Source organism: Pyxicephalus adspersus, chromosome 2 (assembly GCF_032062135.1).
Source record: "Pyxicephalus adspersus chromosome 2, UCB_Pads_2.0, whole genome shotgun sequence".
NCBI lineage: Eukaryota > Metazoa > Chordata > Amphibia > Anura > Pyxicephalidae > Pyxicephalus > Pyxicephalus adspersus.
The window spans coordinates 92,280,328-92,296,901 of record NC_092859.1 but is presented as its reverse complement, the minus strand read 5'-3'; the positions used below and the strand labels follow the sequence as shown (position 1 = coordinate 92,296,901).

The 16,574-nt window shown below is 35.1% G+C and overlaps 1 protein-coding gene across 26 annotated transcripts in view; it reads left to right on the top strand.

Moving 5' to 3' along the window:
- The window catches only part of NRCAM (neuronal cell adhesion molecule), a 110,258-nt gene that overhangs the window by 62,966 nt on the left and 30,718 nt on the right, over window positions 1-16,574 (top strand). For 15 of the 26 annotated variants that reach the window (XM_072401482.1, XM_072401485.1, XM_072401501.1 and 12 more), the window contains 9 exons: window positions 163-198; window positions 4,022-4,144; window positions 5,095-5,265; window positions 6,687-6,743; window positions 8,781-8,892; window positions 13,160-13,344; window positions 15,088-15,219; window positions 15,486-15,629; window positions 15,748-15,856. In XM_072401482.1, the coding sequence (XP_072257583.1) occupies window positions 163-198; window positions 4,022-4,144; window positions 5,095-5,265; window positions 6,687-6,743; window positions 8,781-8,892; window positions 13,160-13,344; window positions 15,088-15,219; window positions 15,486-15,629; window positions 15,748-15,856 (1,069 nt within the window). The remainder of the gene's footprint in view (window positions 1-162; window positions 199-4,021; window positions 4,145-5,094; window positions 5,266-6,686; window positions 6,744-8,780; window positions 8,893-13,159; window positions 13,345-15,087; window positions 15,220-15,485; window positions 15,630-15,747; window positions 15,857-16,574) is intronic. The other 11 variants (XM_072401502.1, XM_072401495.1, XM_072401491.1 and 8 more) reach the window with 3 other exon arrangements.

Below are 16,574 nucleotides of genomic sequence, written 5' to 3'. Positions count from 1 at the left end.
TCTTTCATTTTATTTGCCTTTACTGTATTTTTTAATATTTGATTTTGGTAGGCAAATTCAATTTTTAAAATACTGATTACAAATAAATATGTGACAACTTCTCTTTTCTTTTTAATGTTAAATTTTCTGTTTAATTCTCTTGCTTTTTTTCTTTGATCAAAGACATCCTTATAATCCTCAAAGCCATCTTGTTAGAAGGTAATCCCTTAAAACTCTAGTTTAAAAAAACTGCATGGAAGTGCAAACTTATCCTTCAACTTTCCTACTTGTGGGACCCCTTCAGAACATCCTTCTCCTCCATAACGATACAATCTCTCCATAGAGATTGTAGAGACAGATGAGTACAGAAGTAAACCTGGGTAATGTGTCCTCTGAGTTTAAATAAGGGCACTGCACTTGGCTGCACCAGAAATTAAATGAAAGGTTACAGATCTCAATAGATAATGACAGTTTTAGATGTTCGCTTACACACAGACTCGTATGTTTGAAAGCTCACATCACTAAATATAAAATAGATAAAACACAGCAGAATCTGTATAGTGCCAGGAGTGATAAACAACCTTTTTTCATTTACTAAGTATTTACATCTAATTTAACATCAATATAATGTTAATGAATCCCGCTTACTTGGCATTAGGGCTCATCAATAAAATCTTCTTCTACATTACCCAGTGTTTATCTTAATTCACCAAATGTCCCATTGTCTATTGCACAGATACCCTGTATGTTATAACTACAATTCCTCCTATTTTCCTTTTCTTCAAGCCACAAATATACCCCTTGTTCATACCTTATTCTTCACACAATACAGCACCAAATGCTTTTTGGGGAATGAACGTGACAGAACATGTTGCCCCAGATAGGAGTGTAAAAAATGCAGTCTTTCCCCACTCTATCCAAAACTTATGCTTTACATACACTTTTATCTGTTTGGTCTTGGTGTCTTTTTGTTATCCACTGTGTTCTTTTTTTCCCACAACTTACTATTAAGTTATAAAATGAATATTACTCAATTGCTAATGTCATATGACACTGCACTCACCTAATGTGTATGGGTACTTTATTTTATACTGTTTATTTGTAATACCTAGGTTTACTAATAAAGAGAGTAATTTAATATCTATTGAGCAGTTATACTGTAATTTAATTATTCTTGAACTGATTTGGTGGTCATGGTGGCACTGAAGTTATTATGCCAAGCATGGGGTAGAAGTAGTGCCATTAGCAGAAGGCAGTCAGAAAACGAGACATGTTGAGATCACAGCATGGTAGCTACTCTCCGAATGTTAGTAAGTCCGAAACTTGTTTATTGTATTTTCACCAAACTATAACAGAAACATTTAAATGGAAAATCTCAGTTTGAGTACATTCGTCACACTGAGAAATACACTTATTCACTCAAATGACAGGGAACACAGTTGACAAAATGGTCTTAAGTGCAAAGTATAGAGCCTGAGCAATCAGTGTGTCGAATGCAGTTATCAAGGTGAATGGTAAAACTTTAAAGCAGGGGTGCCCAACTGGTGGATGGCAATCTACCAGTAGATCGCAAAGGCAACACCAGTAGATCGCGGAGCCCTGCCTTTCAAAATAAACTCTACTGGGCACAGAAGTTATTAAGTCCAAGTTTTTATTGTAGGTAGATCATTTTGACTTGGTCATTTTAAAAGTAGCTTGCAAGCCAAAAAAGTTTGGCACCCCTGCTTTGGAACATCAATTCACCAAAGTCTAGGGCATTAGATTTGTTTTGCCAATAGATCACTCATTTATGTCTAGTTTGGATGAATTTACTCAATGTGGTAGATTCCTGCTGTATTTTGTGTACCAGATTCAATTTATTATTGCACGTTTTATGCTCCTAAAAATGTTGCTAGTTTTCTACTAGCATTCATATCTCACCTTAGAAGTCACAAAATTTAATAAACAGCTGGGGTGCCACAATCAGCCACAACACCAACTTTAAAGTAATAATCAAACCCCTTGGCTTAGTATATACTTTTAGACCTTGTATCCACAGGGCACATGACAGTGGTCAGAACTCTCTACCAAGCCCTGAAAACTGTCTAAAAGGGTCATAGTGTTAATTAGCGTTAAGTTCTTTGTATAAGTTTAAATGAAGTGTTCACTGGGGAGAGCAGAAACAAGAGGAGTGTTAGGTGGTGATAAAATTGGTTCATGAAATAAAATATAGTTCAATAAAAGTACCGATTTTTAACTTATAATAACTTATTTTAATTTATAATAACAAAATAACTTTTGTTTAAGTGATGAATATACACCTGATCTGAAAATTTTCATATGAAAATTGCCATGAGATAAAATGAATGTAAAACAATTCAAACAGTTGTCTGAAGTAGTAAATGAACAACTTGGCAAAAACATTTCCAGTGTAGTAACCAAAAGGGAAAAAAACATTAAAAATTGCAAAATTTCTTAGTCACTTCTGCATATATGGGATTTTTAGGAAGGATAAATTGTGGGTTTGTAATATTGCAGCATAGTGTGACAAAAGATCATCTATATAAATTATCTATAACAGGAGTATGTTCAGGAGGAAGTGATGGGAACTCTGTCTAATGGTGACTAAGACAAAAGCATATTTGTCATTAAGTGCAGAAGGATTGTAAAGACTAACAGTTATTTTAAGATGCCCACAGCCCACATTTTTTTTGTTAGCATCACATTCCTGAGGTGTCCTAATTCTATGAAAGAAAACTAACAAAATGGCCATTTTATGGTTTTATTCACGGTGATAAACCAGACTGTAAATAGTAGAAATAGATATGATCTTTAAACAATAGGCAAAAATTGTCATTAGGAGAAGACAGCTCAGCACAGAAAAGCTTGCCCACACCACAGAGCTCAGTGAAAGCAAGTTTTGGTTATTGGATTAGGACATGTTAGGGTGATGTCATACTGCATGTGCTTCTTAACAAAGGAATTTCAGTATATTTACTCCTCTCCATGAATGGTGATCATTCAGCGATATCATAGGTCTGTGGGAGGTTCATCAGCTTCCTAAAACACTATAGCACCTATTTTTGATATGTTCCAACTTTTTCAATGTATTCAATGATCTTTCTTTGTAAGCTACTGTATGTCTAAACGGCCATTATTTTCACTGTTATTTTTCATGCTTTCTCATACTTTGCCTTTTTACATTGGGTGTAATTGGGTGTCAACATTTTAGATTGGAGATGGGTCTGTATAGCTGGCAGAATCCATAATTTTCATTGGAGAGAAACAAAGTGAACTTTTGAATACATTTTTTCTTCTTCTTTTTTTACTATGGCAGCATTTCAATATATCTTTCCCAAATCAGAGGTTTACTATTGACAATTAGCAGTTTCATGAAAAGTCAAAGAATGAAATTGCAACTCAAATTACAAGTACACTGAGAAGTGCAATGATAATATTATTAAATCTTACTCCAAAGTTTCTGATACTGACAACAGTGCCTTTGATATCACACTGTAGATTTACAGCTATGGGGCTATAGGATTTTGAGATAGAAGGTACATACTGTATATAGGTTACCTCTTAGGCATAATAAAAATGTCATAATTTATTTAACATAGCATAGCTGTTTTTGAGTTTAGTTCATCTAATTTAGCTCATCATTCATTAATACCCCTGTGGTCTTTTCCCTCCTCATTTGAACCTTTACCAGTTCCATTACCTACATTTAGGAATTCCTAAATACAAACACTCTGTTACACATCTTGTTTCAGGTGAATTTATTAGCTTATTTAGGTGAATCGTGTTGCCTTTGATAATTTAGGTAATGGTAATTTATTAGGACAGTGGATAAATGATAGGCTTATGCTGGTACTAGTTTTAGAGAAAGCACTACAAGAATAATAACTTTATTAATAAATATATGTCTAGAATTTCTCTAAAGAAAAAGATACATACATTCCCAAACAAGTCCCCAATCAACATATATTTTCGATTTCCTTAGTTGCTCACATTTTTATAAATGTATAGCTTAGTCTTTAACTTTTTAACTGTTTTTTTTCAGGATCCCCTCTCTGGACAAAAGAAAAAATTGAGCCAATTGTGATACAACAGGGTATGCCCCTTGTATTACCATGCAAACCTCCAAGAGGTTTACCGCCTCCTGTTGTATTCTGGATGGATAACTGTAAGTCATAGGTTACAAATTGTAACCCATTTGATAAATTATAGGATATTCTTAAAATGTATAACATTTTAATTTAAAAAAATGATGCTGCTTGTTTATGTATCATTGTAACCTCCTAAAATCTAATGCATATCCTGACAATCTATTTATTTACTGTCATAGAGTAAAATCTTTAGTTGTGACCATTAAAGATTTTCCTTATTTAATTGTACCAAACCGTAATTTTATTTGGGTATTACAATTACTGTTTGGATCTAATTATTAGCTATTTTACATCAATGCTTTGTCTAAAATGTGGCTGTGAAATGTGCAAATTTGGGAACAGAGTTTTGTATATATCAAAATTTGTGTAAGAGGTATAGATCAAACATGGCAAATTAGGACATGTGTGAGAGGAGCAGAGTAAGGTGTGTCAGATGAGTACCAAAAGTAAGATGAACTAAAGATTGGATCAGAGCTGGCATGCAGAGAGCCTTGAAGCAAAGAGGGTCATAGATGGACAATCCTATGGCAATTGTTAGCCAAGTAAGAGAAATGAAGAGAATGGGGCAAATTTAGAAAGAACAAAACATCTAAAGAGGCACATGATAGTGTATGTCAGGTAGTGGGATAGATGGGCACTAGAACATTTCATGATTAAAATGTCTGCTGTAAATTAAATGTCTGGTGTTGGATATGACTGTTTTGTATGTGTAGTTAAAGTTTTTCTAAATTTTACATGCCAGATTAGTCAATCTTATAAGCACTCAGCTGAGCTAGTTTAAACTAATGGGCCGAGATTTTGCAGATGTATAAAACAAAAACATAGTATAGCAGTAGATAAAATTCTAATGCAGGTATCATATACAATGTAAAGAACACATATTTAGTAGTAGAACTAGATAAATTTATATTTAGTTCTTTAGTTATTTATTCAAATAACTTGAACATTTTTACCATTTTTTGCCCAGTTTTCCAGCGGCTACCTCAGAATGGAAGGATCTCTCAAGGTCTTAATGGCGATCTTTATTTTTCCAATGTTCAGCCAGAGGATTCAAGGGACTTTTACATCTGCTATGCAAGATTTAACCTAACTCAGACTATCCACCAGAAGCAACCAATTTCCCTAAAGGTTTTATCAAGTAAGTTGGAATATTCTTTGGACGTGTGTTTGTTTTTGGCTAAATAAGGCTGAAGTGCATTAATGCAAAATGTAGAATTAGAATAGTCTACATTTTGAGCCCACGATATCTAGTTGAGGACATCACTAAACCGATGAGAGTTTATTTGTAATGATCATATGTTGCCTTCTAAGACTAATACCCACATATATGAAATATGACGCTGTCATGGGGAAAAAGAGAGAACCCAGAGGTGCCTGCCACAATCTTACTGCTATGTGTAGGTGCATTCTAGGTGGCACAATTATGTTCCTTCCTGTCCAAGCCTGAATATGTATACATAGCTATAATAATGCAGGACATTTTTTTTTCAGAAGGACACATGCAAAGATATTTTTTTAGATACGTGTTTTTTTTCTTTCTCTGACATTTATGAAAACTGTAAAAAAAAATCTATGAAACTACCAGTTTTATTTTCATTTCTATTAAAGGTCAGCTTCAGATTTTAAAGGCAGCATAAATGGGAAAAAAAGGAAAAGTGTTTTATCAGTGTATTTCACAGCTGTGAATCTGGAGGGCTTTAAAGCAGTTGCAGCATTGACATTACTACCTATAGACATTTCACTGCATAAAAACAACACATTAATGAAATTTTAAATACAATCCAAATTGTTTTCTTTACATATTTATTGGTTTCTGAAAACTTATCTTTAAATGGAAACTTATCTTTAAATTGGTGTATTTTTTCCCCCAATATATATATAAATACAGTGGTACCTTGGTATAAGTCCCTAATCCATTACAGATCCTTGGACTTATACCAAACAGGACTTATACCAAACAAATTTTTCCCATAAGAATTAAAAGGAAAATGATTAACCCGTTCCTATGAAAAAAAATTCTATTGTTGGGGTTGTATAGAATAATTTAAACACTGCTAAATACTAAAGTACATAAATACAAAAGCAATTAGATGACATAAATGAAAATTTAACCTCCCTTTACCTTGCTGAGAAGAGTGGAGTGCCTACTAGGATGGTGCTGAGAAGGGAGGAGGAGGAGATGTATGTATATCACAGAGAGTTAATAAACACCGGCATAAACACCGGTTGTTCACTGAATGGTAGTAACTGGCGTACTGACGCTCGTGCGCAGTCATGGCTTTGTCTCGAGAGAGGTAAATTAGGGTAGTGCGTGGTATTATGACTCATTTTGACCCATACAAGTTCTAGGACAAGGGTTGTATACCAAGCAAAGGTTGTATACCAAGCAAGATTTTTCGTGTTCAAAGCGGACTTATACCGAGGTACCACTGTATATGTACTTATAAGTATGGTATTATTACACAAAATGTTACTTTTTTTATATTTTATATATGACTGTGTTAAACCTATACTTTTGTCTTCATCTTTGGAATATTTATAATGTCCTATTTCTTTTAGCGGATTCTATGAATGAAACTATAGCTGCTAATTTAACTGACACTGATTTTTATGGTGGTGAGTTCCGTAAAGAAAAAATAGCTTCTAATGCGATAATAGAATTAGTAAAAAAAAAAAATCCATGATTAATCCATCTAACCCACTTTACTTTTTCTTCATACTGTCTGTGTCAGAGTACAACATGTAATAAATGTTTTTTACTAGAACTCCCAAATTAGGCCAAATGGAAAAAAAAATTATTTGTATGTTGAATTAGTGAATTAGTGATATATATTGCAAAAGGGACAGGCGTTGTCACTTCTGCAATAAAACATACTTACCTTCCCATTTTCATGTGAAGCTCACTGCAGAGTGATGGGATATGGTAGGTATCCCAGCATCCTCCAGGCTTTCGGGACTTAATAAGCTTCAGCGTGAATTAATGTGAGTTTTGTCACCCTGGCCTGACCAATCATGTTGGCCAAAGATCTGGAAGACCTGGAAAAGGTGAGGAGAAAAATGGCGGCTCCCGCACCAGAGCAAGGACAAGTGAGTGAAAATAAAAAAATGTTATCAGGCAGGTATCCTCCTCTTCTGTCTTAAATGACCTGCCTGGTGACATTTTTATTTTTACTATTTAGTACCACTTTAAAGATGCAGAGACACACTAGAAGCACATCACAATGGACATCTTGTGATAAACAAAAATGGCAGCTGCTCATATCAATTTATTTCTAGATTTTTTTTGCACATGGACAAGGACAGGTATTTCACAGAACAATACTAAACAGAAAATTCCTAACACACTTACAAGCTAGCCATCAGAAAAAAAAACCCTTAAGTGCCAAATAGATATTTACTGGCTGTAATAAAATGATGCTTGACTGGTATGCCAATCTATTGGTTTAATTTTTTTCTGTGTAAATGACTCAGCACAAGTACACAGACCATGAGTTTCAACATCACTTTCACATTAGTGGCTGTAAGGTGTTAAGAGAAGTATTCAAGCTGAACAACTAGTAATTTTGGGGGGCCATGGATAACAGCCCTGGTACCGATGAATATATATATATATACTGAAGAGGTCTAAAAGACATATTTATACTTTCAATAAAAAATAGGGATCCTCTTCAAAGAAACAGTTTCCTGGACCCAAGATTTGTACTTAAAAAGCTCATAAAAGATAGATAAAAAGATCATATTGAAGTCAATATCATACTTTATAAACTAGAGACTAAAATAAAAAATTGTAGTGTCAGAGGTCCTTGCCACATTATATCCCCTGTAGTCTAAAATGGCACAAAGACTTAAAAAAACTTAGCAGAAGGTTCAAAATCTTTAGATAAAAAGTTAGACACATGTTATAAAATGTTCTCTGGCTGTTCTGCTGAACAGGAAAATGTTAAACATTAAATTTCAAAATGTATTTTTTAGTCATTTTTGTTTTGTTAATAAGCAACTTCATTTTGTAGACTTGATTTTAAATGTATGAAGGGTTGCTGGAAATTTTAAAATGTTTTTAGTTTTAGGTTTAATTCCACAAGGGCCTTTTTTTCTGTTTTCTAATCTATACGAAGTAAGTCCCAATGTTCGCATAATCAAGAAAAAAAAAACTGTATTTCATATTCCCACTCCAAGCCATTGCTTAGAAAGCTCCATAAATAAGACATGAGTCTCCACAGGGTGGATTATGCTAATTATTCTCTGAATCACACATATGATAGTTCATTAAACAGACAGCTAATCCAGGTCTGTCACTTGTACTTCTTAATTTTCTCTAGGATGTTCTTTGAGAAGCTTTTTTTTTATAATTATGATATTCTGCTATTTCAAAACCACTAAAGAAATGAAACAAAGATAGTACATGTAACCGAGTCAACACCATTCTCCTTTCTTTATCTTTCTTTCCCATGTCTCTGTAAATACAGTACTAATTAGCATTTCATAAAATATAGGTAAACCTCTGCATGTAATCTGTAATTAGTTTTCACTTTTCTATGACTGATCCTGCCCTATCTAATCATCTCTATGTAATTATTTGTCGGTCATAATATTCTATGTTTTGCTATATTAATATTATTTTATAACACTTTAACTTTTATTTTTATACACTAGACAGCCCTGCAGAAAATAGAAGCCCATCACTTCTGGTGCCTACTGGCCATACAAGTAACAGAACTGTGCTCAGAGGTGAAGTGCTGCTGCTGGAATGTATTGCTGAAGGACTGTAAGTTGCTTGCAAGTTGTACTAAATATGATGTACTGTGACTAAGAAAATATATTGTACATACAATGTTTGGATTTACTTTTTTCTGACAACCCAGATCCTTCTGTATGGATACTTTATATGAAAAGTTAGTTTGCAAGTGGGATTGATTTGTATTGGCATCAAAATATTTTCTAGAAATGACCCATTTTATAAGTAATTGTGACTTTTTTTTTAGTAAACTAGTAGCTGTTAGCTGTAGATTTATGTATAACACCATCTGCTGGTGTATTTGGGATTGCAGTCTTTTAATAAAGTCGTGGTAGGGTGATAAAAGTGACGTGCTTGTTGTGAAAAAAGATTTTTACTCCCCACACTAAATATCAGAGGTTGGACTACGACGTCACCCTTCAAGTCCAAGTCGAGTCCCAAGTCACTGACTCCAACTCCTAAGTCAAGCCTCAAGTCACCAAGAATTCTTCCAAGTTGAGTAGCAAGTCAAATCACATCATTTATCCCCACTTGTCCCCATCAAGAAACAGAGCTTGGATCCCGTTCTTGAGCACAGGATCGCATTCCATGGCTTTCTCCTCTGACAGCTGAAGAGGGAAAGGAGGAGGGAAGGAAGGCAGTGAGGCTTCTTTAATACAGCCTTACTCGCCTCCTTCAGCTGTCAGAGGAGAAAACTTAGAATGTAAGAAAGATGGAGAAAGATGGTGGGGAAGGGTGAGGAAGGCAGTGTTATGTTACAGAAGACTCACTGTCTTCCTCCCCACCTTTCTTGTATTCTACGTTTTCTCCTCTGACAGCTGCTGAAGGGGACGGGGGGGGGGGGGGGGGTATTACAAAAGCCTCACTGCCCCCCCCCCCTTTCAGCTGTCAGCAGAGAAAGCAAATCATGAGTCAAGTTGCAAGTCGCTGGGAAAAAAAACCCCAAGTCCAGTTGCAAGTCGCTCATTAGGTGACTTATGTCGGAACCATGTCCAAGTCGTGCGACTCGAGTTCCAACCTCTGCTAAATATATTAAAAATGCAAACTTTAGGGAAAAATGTAATTAAATTCTCTTTGTCAGGCAGAGATGTGAATTTGTCATACCTTTTTCCTGAAAGCTGGAATTTGGTAATATATTTAGAGTGTATATGCATAATTTGGAGGAGAACGTATGTAATAATGATATCTGATGACTCTTACCCAACAATCAGTGTGGCCTTCATTGTGTGGTGCACACTAACTCATAGCACATATCCCTGACATGAAAAAACCAACTGATTCTATGCCCCTGATTCATCAATGAAATCCACGCTCGCTGGAAGCGCGAAAGTATGAATAGCGCGATCGCGCACGATTCCGGATCGCTAATACGAATGCGCGACCGATAATCCGATTCTGCTTGATGAATCAGGGGCTATGTGTTCTCCAGGCTGAATGTTCTCAGACCTCCTATGGACCAAGATATTTATTATGGAAATCACACACAGCACAACGTACTGGTAAAATGTTGTGGCTTTTGCTTTGTATAATGATGTTCTAGGAACCTTCTGCTAAGACGTGCAAACATAGTTGCAAAGGATCTTTGTACTGTTTTTAGGGGCACAGAGAGACAGATTGATGCCCCTTTGTTTTTTAATACATTTTTCTAAAAACATGCCAATTTTGTTTTAGTAATTATAGATATTACTACAGGCACAGTGTTTTAATTTACTTGTCCTCTATGAATTTATAGTTGCAGGATTTTGTATTGGATATGTTTATAAATAAAACAATAGGAGTTTTTAGATGTGTCTTTTCAAGGCCGGCTTAGCCTCCTGCTCTGATCTTCTTTATTGTCATGGAAACTGCAGCCTCATCTGACAGGCGCCGGCTTTGAAATACCAGCTTCTTCAGAGAGATTCAGAGATGTTGCTGCCAGGCGTAAAGCAGGCTTTTTTGAGATGTAGGCCTCATACCTGACCTGTCAAAACACAGCCAATGTCTTTGATTAAAACAAATTAGGTTGGAAAGTATCTCCAGCCTGGACTATAAAAATCCCTTCAGGAGTCACTTCCAGGAAACTATATGTAGTAATGATATAGATGGCCGGGAGCTCCCCTGTAATTGCCCTGCCGGGGCTTCTCAGAAGCATAAGAGAAGTTTAGAGATATCATTGGAATACAGTGAAGTTTTAGCACAAAGCTTGGATTATTATGGGGTTATGAATGTCAATGACTGAACTAATATGTAGGCTCTGTCATTTAATCTATATGATCACCTGAATTTATTTGACTCATACAAAGCTTTATTTATTTGTGGGTACCAGAATGCAGTAATGATGTAGCTTCAACCCTCATTACCTGTATTGCTGTGCAGTAACAAGATGTGCCAACCACAATAAATGCACAGTATATGTCAGCAGCTGCAAAGTGTTAGCAATCTAATAAAACAGCTTTAACGCTCTAAGGAACATTGCTTGTTTTTTGTGTATATGCTACCTGTTCATAAACTGTACATTCACATATCTTCGTATGCTATCATACAGGTTTACTTTGCTTTCACCTATTTTTTCCCGGCAAGTCATCACATACGAAAGAATTTCTTCCTGTTGACATTAAATACAAGCCATGTAAATGTACATCTCAACATATTTTTCCTGGTCTGAAATTACCGTAGCAAAGTAAGACTGTTTTGTAAATATCCAATACCAAAACTGAAACTTATAAATTTCCTTTATGCAGAGCAGTCTTGAGCCTTAGAACACATTCTGTTACTGGTAGGTGAGCCTGTGGCTTCAGCACTGTTCCAGTGTGTAGCCATGTTAATAATCCAGACAGTTTTCCCCAGTTTACACACTCACTAAAACAAACAGATCATTTCTTATTTCTTCCAATGCTCTATTAAAGATAAGGAATAGCTCCACCTTATTTATTATATTGCAATGCACTTAGAAAGTTACTACTTGGATTGTAAGAATATCATGCAATCTATATCGTCATTACTTATCTGAGTCTGGTCAATTGTTCAAATATACTTTAGCTATTAGAATCTTTGGGTGATTTGAGGGACAGAAAGAGAGATGGGAAATGTGGAAGGTTATTACAAACAGGTTTGATTGAAATGATCTTACATTTTTAAAATGTGCACCAAATGTGCTCAACTGCTACTTTGTTCTTTCCTACCAATGACAGGAGCTCAGGAGGAGATACCTCTTTTCTAATGCATTTAACACCATAGTGTCCAACACTACATCATCTTTCTGCTGGTGGATTTAAATTATATGTCACTCAGTCTGGGTTGCCTAGCACAAGGGAATAATGTATTACCCGTCACTAAATTATTCATTACTTATCTATCATAGGAAGTTCTCAATTTCATGATGTTAATGGGAGGAAGATGATAACTGTCTGATAGTACAAAAAGAATGCTTTTTTGTAAGAAATACAAGTAAAAATGAAGCTAATACACTAAGGGGTCCAGGATCTTAACCTAAAGTGAAACTAATGGTAAAATGCAAAAATTACAAGCAGGCTGGACCCTGGCATTCTAAGAACAGTCACTTGTCCCTTCTGAAAAAAAAAATGTTTACTTTCAATACATTTTTATGTGAAATAAACAGAAATTTGCTTTTTATATTAGTGAATAAAAAGTATACTCCATTAGAACATCCTCCTCATAGTGACTTTTGTTTGTAAATAATGCACATTGGAGATTCATATACTGCATTAAATGTAAATATGCACTGGGTCTTTTGTTCCAGTGGTGGAAAAGTGTCCTTTAAAATGTATTTTAAGAAAAAGTCCAGGTCTACAGACAGAGCATTTACTAGGCATAACTAAGGTGCTACCAAGTGTTGTGGGCACCATTTAAATCCCCCTCCAGCCTGCTTGTCCTCTGTCACAAAGGTTGCTGTTTTCCTTCTCCCATATGTAGTGCTCTCAGGGAAGCATAAAATAATAGCCATGGCCACCTATCCCAGCATATAGCCAATTCCGTTTTAAAGTCCACTCTTGGTTCTTGTAAAATCATGCTTTTATGATTCTACATTTTCCTCCACATGGGGGAAGGATGGAGGAGCAGTGGGTTCCCGTGCACCTAGTGCAGTAAAATGCCCTGTCACATTCCTATCTACAGTCCACAGTCACAGTGTTTGTGAATATTTTGCAGGCTCAATAATTTTCTGCTGTGTATGTATACATGCTGCTATACATATGAATATGTGTACACACATATATATATATATATATATATATATATACACATATATATACATACATAAAACTTTTTAGATTTTATTGCTTTTGTTGCTTATTTTCAGACCTACACCAGAAATACGCTGGAACAAAGAAGGAGCTGAATTTCCCAGCGACAGAGTGTTCTTTGAAAACTATAATAAAACTTTAAAGATAATAGAAGTGTCAGAGGCTGATGCTGGAAAGTATAGATGTACAGCTCACAATGATAGGGGCTCATTTCACCATATCATAACAGTAATTGTCAAAGGTAAGTAACAATATAATTCTCCATTATGTGGTCACCTGGTTTTCACGAATAACTGAAATACCCTATAATAGGTTGCTAACCTCAGGTACATGTAAACAATGGTTGATTAAAATATAATACAGCACACAACAAAATACAACATATCACAAATACAACAACATGCAATGATTACCATAACCTAAAACATAAAATAGCAAGAATTCCTCTCTCTAAATTTAAGTATAAATATTTCATATTGTATATCCCCAACACAACCTAGTAAGGGAATACATGTATTTTTCTTGCACCCGGATCTAAATTCATCAAACCTAAGTAAAAAAAAAAAAAAGAAAAGTTAAAATAATAAAGAAAAGGTATTCTTGTCAGTTTATATGTATATAGGGTATTGGTCAGATTCATATTCACATATTTTTCATTTCTGTATCTCACCTTCTATTACAAAGTGTTCCAAACAAAAAGCAATGATAAATTAGGCAAAGAAAAAAAAAGTGCAGAAGGATTTTTGTTTTTACCCATCATGCTTTATTTTCTCCTTATAGAGTATTCCAGTTTATTATGATGAATCAGCTTGGATGTTTGGCTAATATGACAATAAAGGTATTTTTGGAGGTGTACATTAAAAAGTACCCACAATATGAAAGCGTGAATTTTGATTGGCTGTTACCTTCAAGTAAAACAGATCAGATATTCAGTCTTTTTTCATAAAACAGTGATACATTTTATTTATATGTTAACCAAGTTACATGAGTGCTGGATGGTTAAGAGAAGAAGTAGTTCATACTGGAAGATACATGTGGATTTCTAATGCTCTAGCTCATTTTACCATCATTTTCAGATAGTCCCTAAGAGCTGATGAGATTTATTAAGCACTCTAAATGGAGCAGAGCTTAAAGACTCATATATTTTCGAGCATTTATTATCCTTTTTTTCTGAATAATGTTGGAGAAGAAGCTGGTTGCCATGGTAATCCGCGGCAATGCTTTCTATTCCTGTCCAAGTGATTTACTCTGCAAAAAAAGCGCAGTTCTTCCTATGCCACAGGCATTGCCCTTTCTACACAAGAAATGTGCACAGTACACACTTGAGGGATGTGCGCTGTGAATAGGGGCCACAGGTGGAGCAGACGTTACTGTATTTTACTGTACAACACAAATCTTTTCACTCAAGTGAGCAAGGCTGGACATGATAGTGTAATACAGATGTAGTATAGATTACAGTAGGTCTGCCATTATGTAACTGTACATTTATAAAGATGTTCATGGCTTAATATTTAATGAAAACCTTTACAGAGGGAAATATGTGGGATGTAGGTTCTCTTCTTCTGAAAATGGTAGCTTTTTTCCACTGGAAATATTTATAGGTCAGGTATTTCAGTTAATGACTAATTCCCCTGGATCAATTGGTAAAGAAGAGGTGAACATCAGCAGTTTTTCATTCATCCCTAGTACAGGAGGTACACTTTACACATTTGAGATGCATGAAGATATCGTTAAGGATTTAAAAAACCTTAAATACAGCTAACAGTCTGATACTTGATGAGTGCCAGCACCCCAAAAATGATTTCCCCTACACTATAGTGAGCTTTGTGAAAAAAAAATGTGTAAACATTAAAGAAGAAATACATTAAGTATACATTTATAAAACTGTAGTTAAAAGTACATGAATGACTTGGATAGTTTGGTTTATGCATTAGATTGTCTCTGAAATACACATGTATTACATTTTTGTTTTTCTTTTTTGTAGCTGCACCATACTGGATCACTGAGCCTAAAAATCTTGTACTGTCACCGGGAGAGGATGGCACATTGATTTGTAGACCTAATGGAAATCCTTCTCCTTCTATTACATGGCTAATAAATGGAGTGGCAATTGAATGTATGTAAACTCCTATTTACTACACCTCTTGTAAATAAACATATCTAGTTACATTATTACATTTCAGGGATCAAGATATACTGGTCATAAAATACTGAGTACCAAGGCTTGTAAGCAAAATGTGGTAAGCATGATTGACAGGTGCATAGCAACTTATCAACACCAATGAGTTATCAGCATATATATATATTTTCTTTCCTAAAACCATAAGCTATATATATAAATATATATTTAGCATTCAACTATGCTGTGATATCCTTTTGCAGTGGCTCCTCATGACCCCAGCAGAAAAGTAGAAGGTGATACAGTGATGTTTACAAAGGTGCAAGAACGCGCCAGCGCAGTCTACCAGTGTAATGCCTCTAATATATATGGCTACAAGTTGGCAAATGCATTTGTAAATGTTTTAGGTAAGTACCAAATCATTGTCAATATTTTTAGTTAGTAAGTTATATTATTTATTTACTTTTACAGTATATTATTTTTTATTTTTATTTTTTTATAAGCAAAATGTTTTGTTTGTTTTAGCTGAGAAGCCCAGGATCCTTTCATCCAAGAAGGTGTATCAGGTCATTGCTAATAAAGCAGCCTTTCTTGACTGCCCATTTTTTGGGTCACCATTTCCACGTATAGCATGGTAAGACAAAAGGCTCTGTCGTCTAATGTTGGTACAATGTATGAAAGACTCTTACTGCATGAAGGACTCAAATCCCAAATCTACTCAAAATGGTAGGGGGGAAAGTAAGCCACACCGTCTGGTTTGCTATCCTAGTCACTTTGAGTAGCTTTTACCTTGCCTACTGTTACAATGACAAGGTAATAGAAAAAGCTGGTAGTGACAGCAAATATCTTCAAAGAGGACACAGACAGAAAAACATCCATAGTCACAGACATGAATAAAAATATGATAGTTCCTCTAACTTTTCTTTACTGTATTCAAAACTAGAAGTAAAGGTTTGGGATGAAGATGGGATTTGAAGTGATCTTAACCAGTTACTGTTCTTACCGCAGTTTATGCATGTGCCCTGAGATTTCACTTAGGTAACATAAATATAAAAGTGTAGTTTCAGATAGGCACCTTTCACAAGACTGTATGCTCTCCCATTCATGCTCCAGGTCAATGTACTTGCATTTTTTAGTTTTATTCTTTGTTTGGTTTATTTATGGTGAGCTAAAAAAAAATCAGTGATCTGCATGCATGTTCCAGGTCAGTGACTTGGAAAATGCTGAATCCAGAAACAGCTAGGGCAAATACCAAATTTTAGGAGTTGGCAATGGCTTTCCTTTAGATATATTGCTATTTGCAGATGAGTAAGTTCTAATATTTCTCCCTACATGATTTTGCATTTATTCTC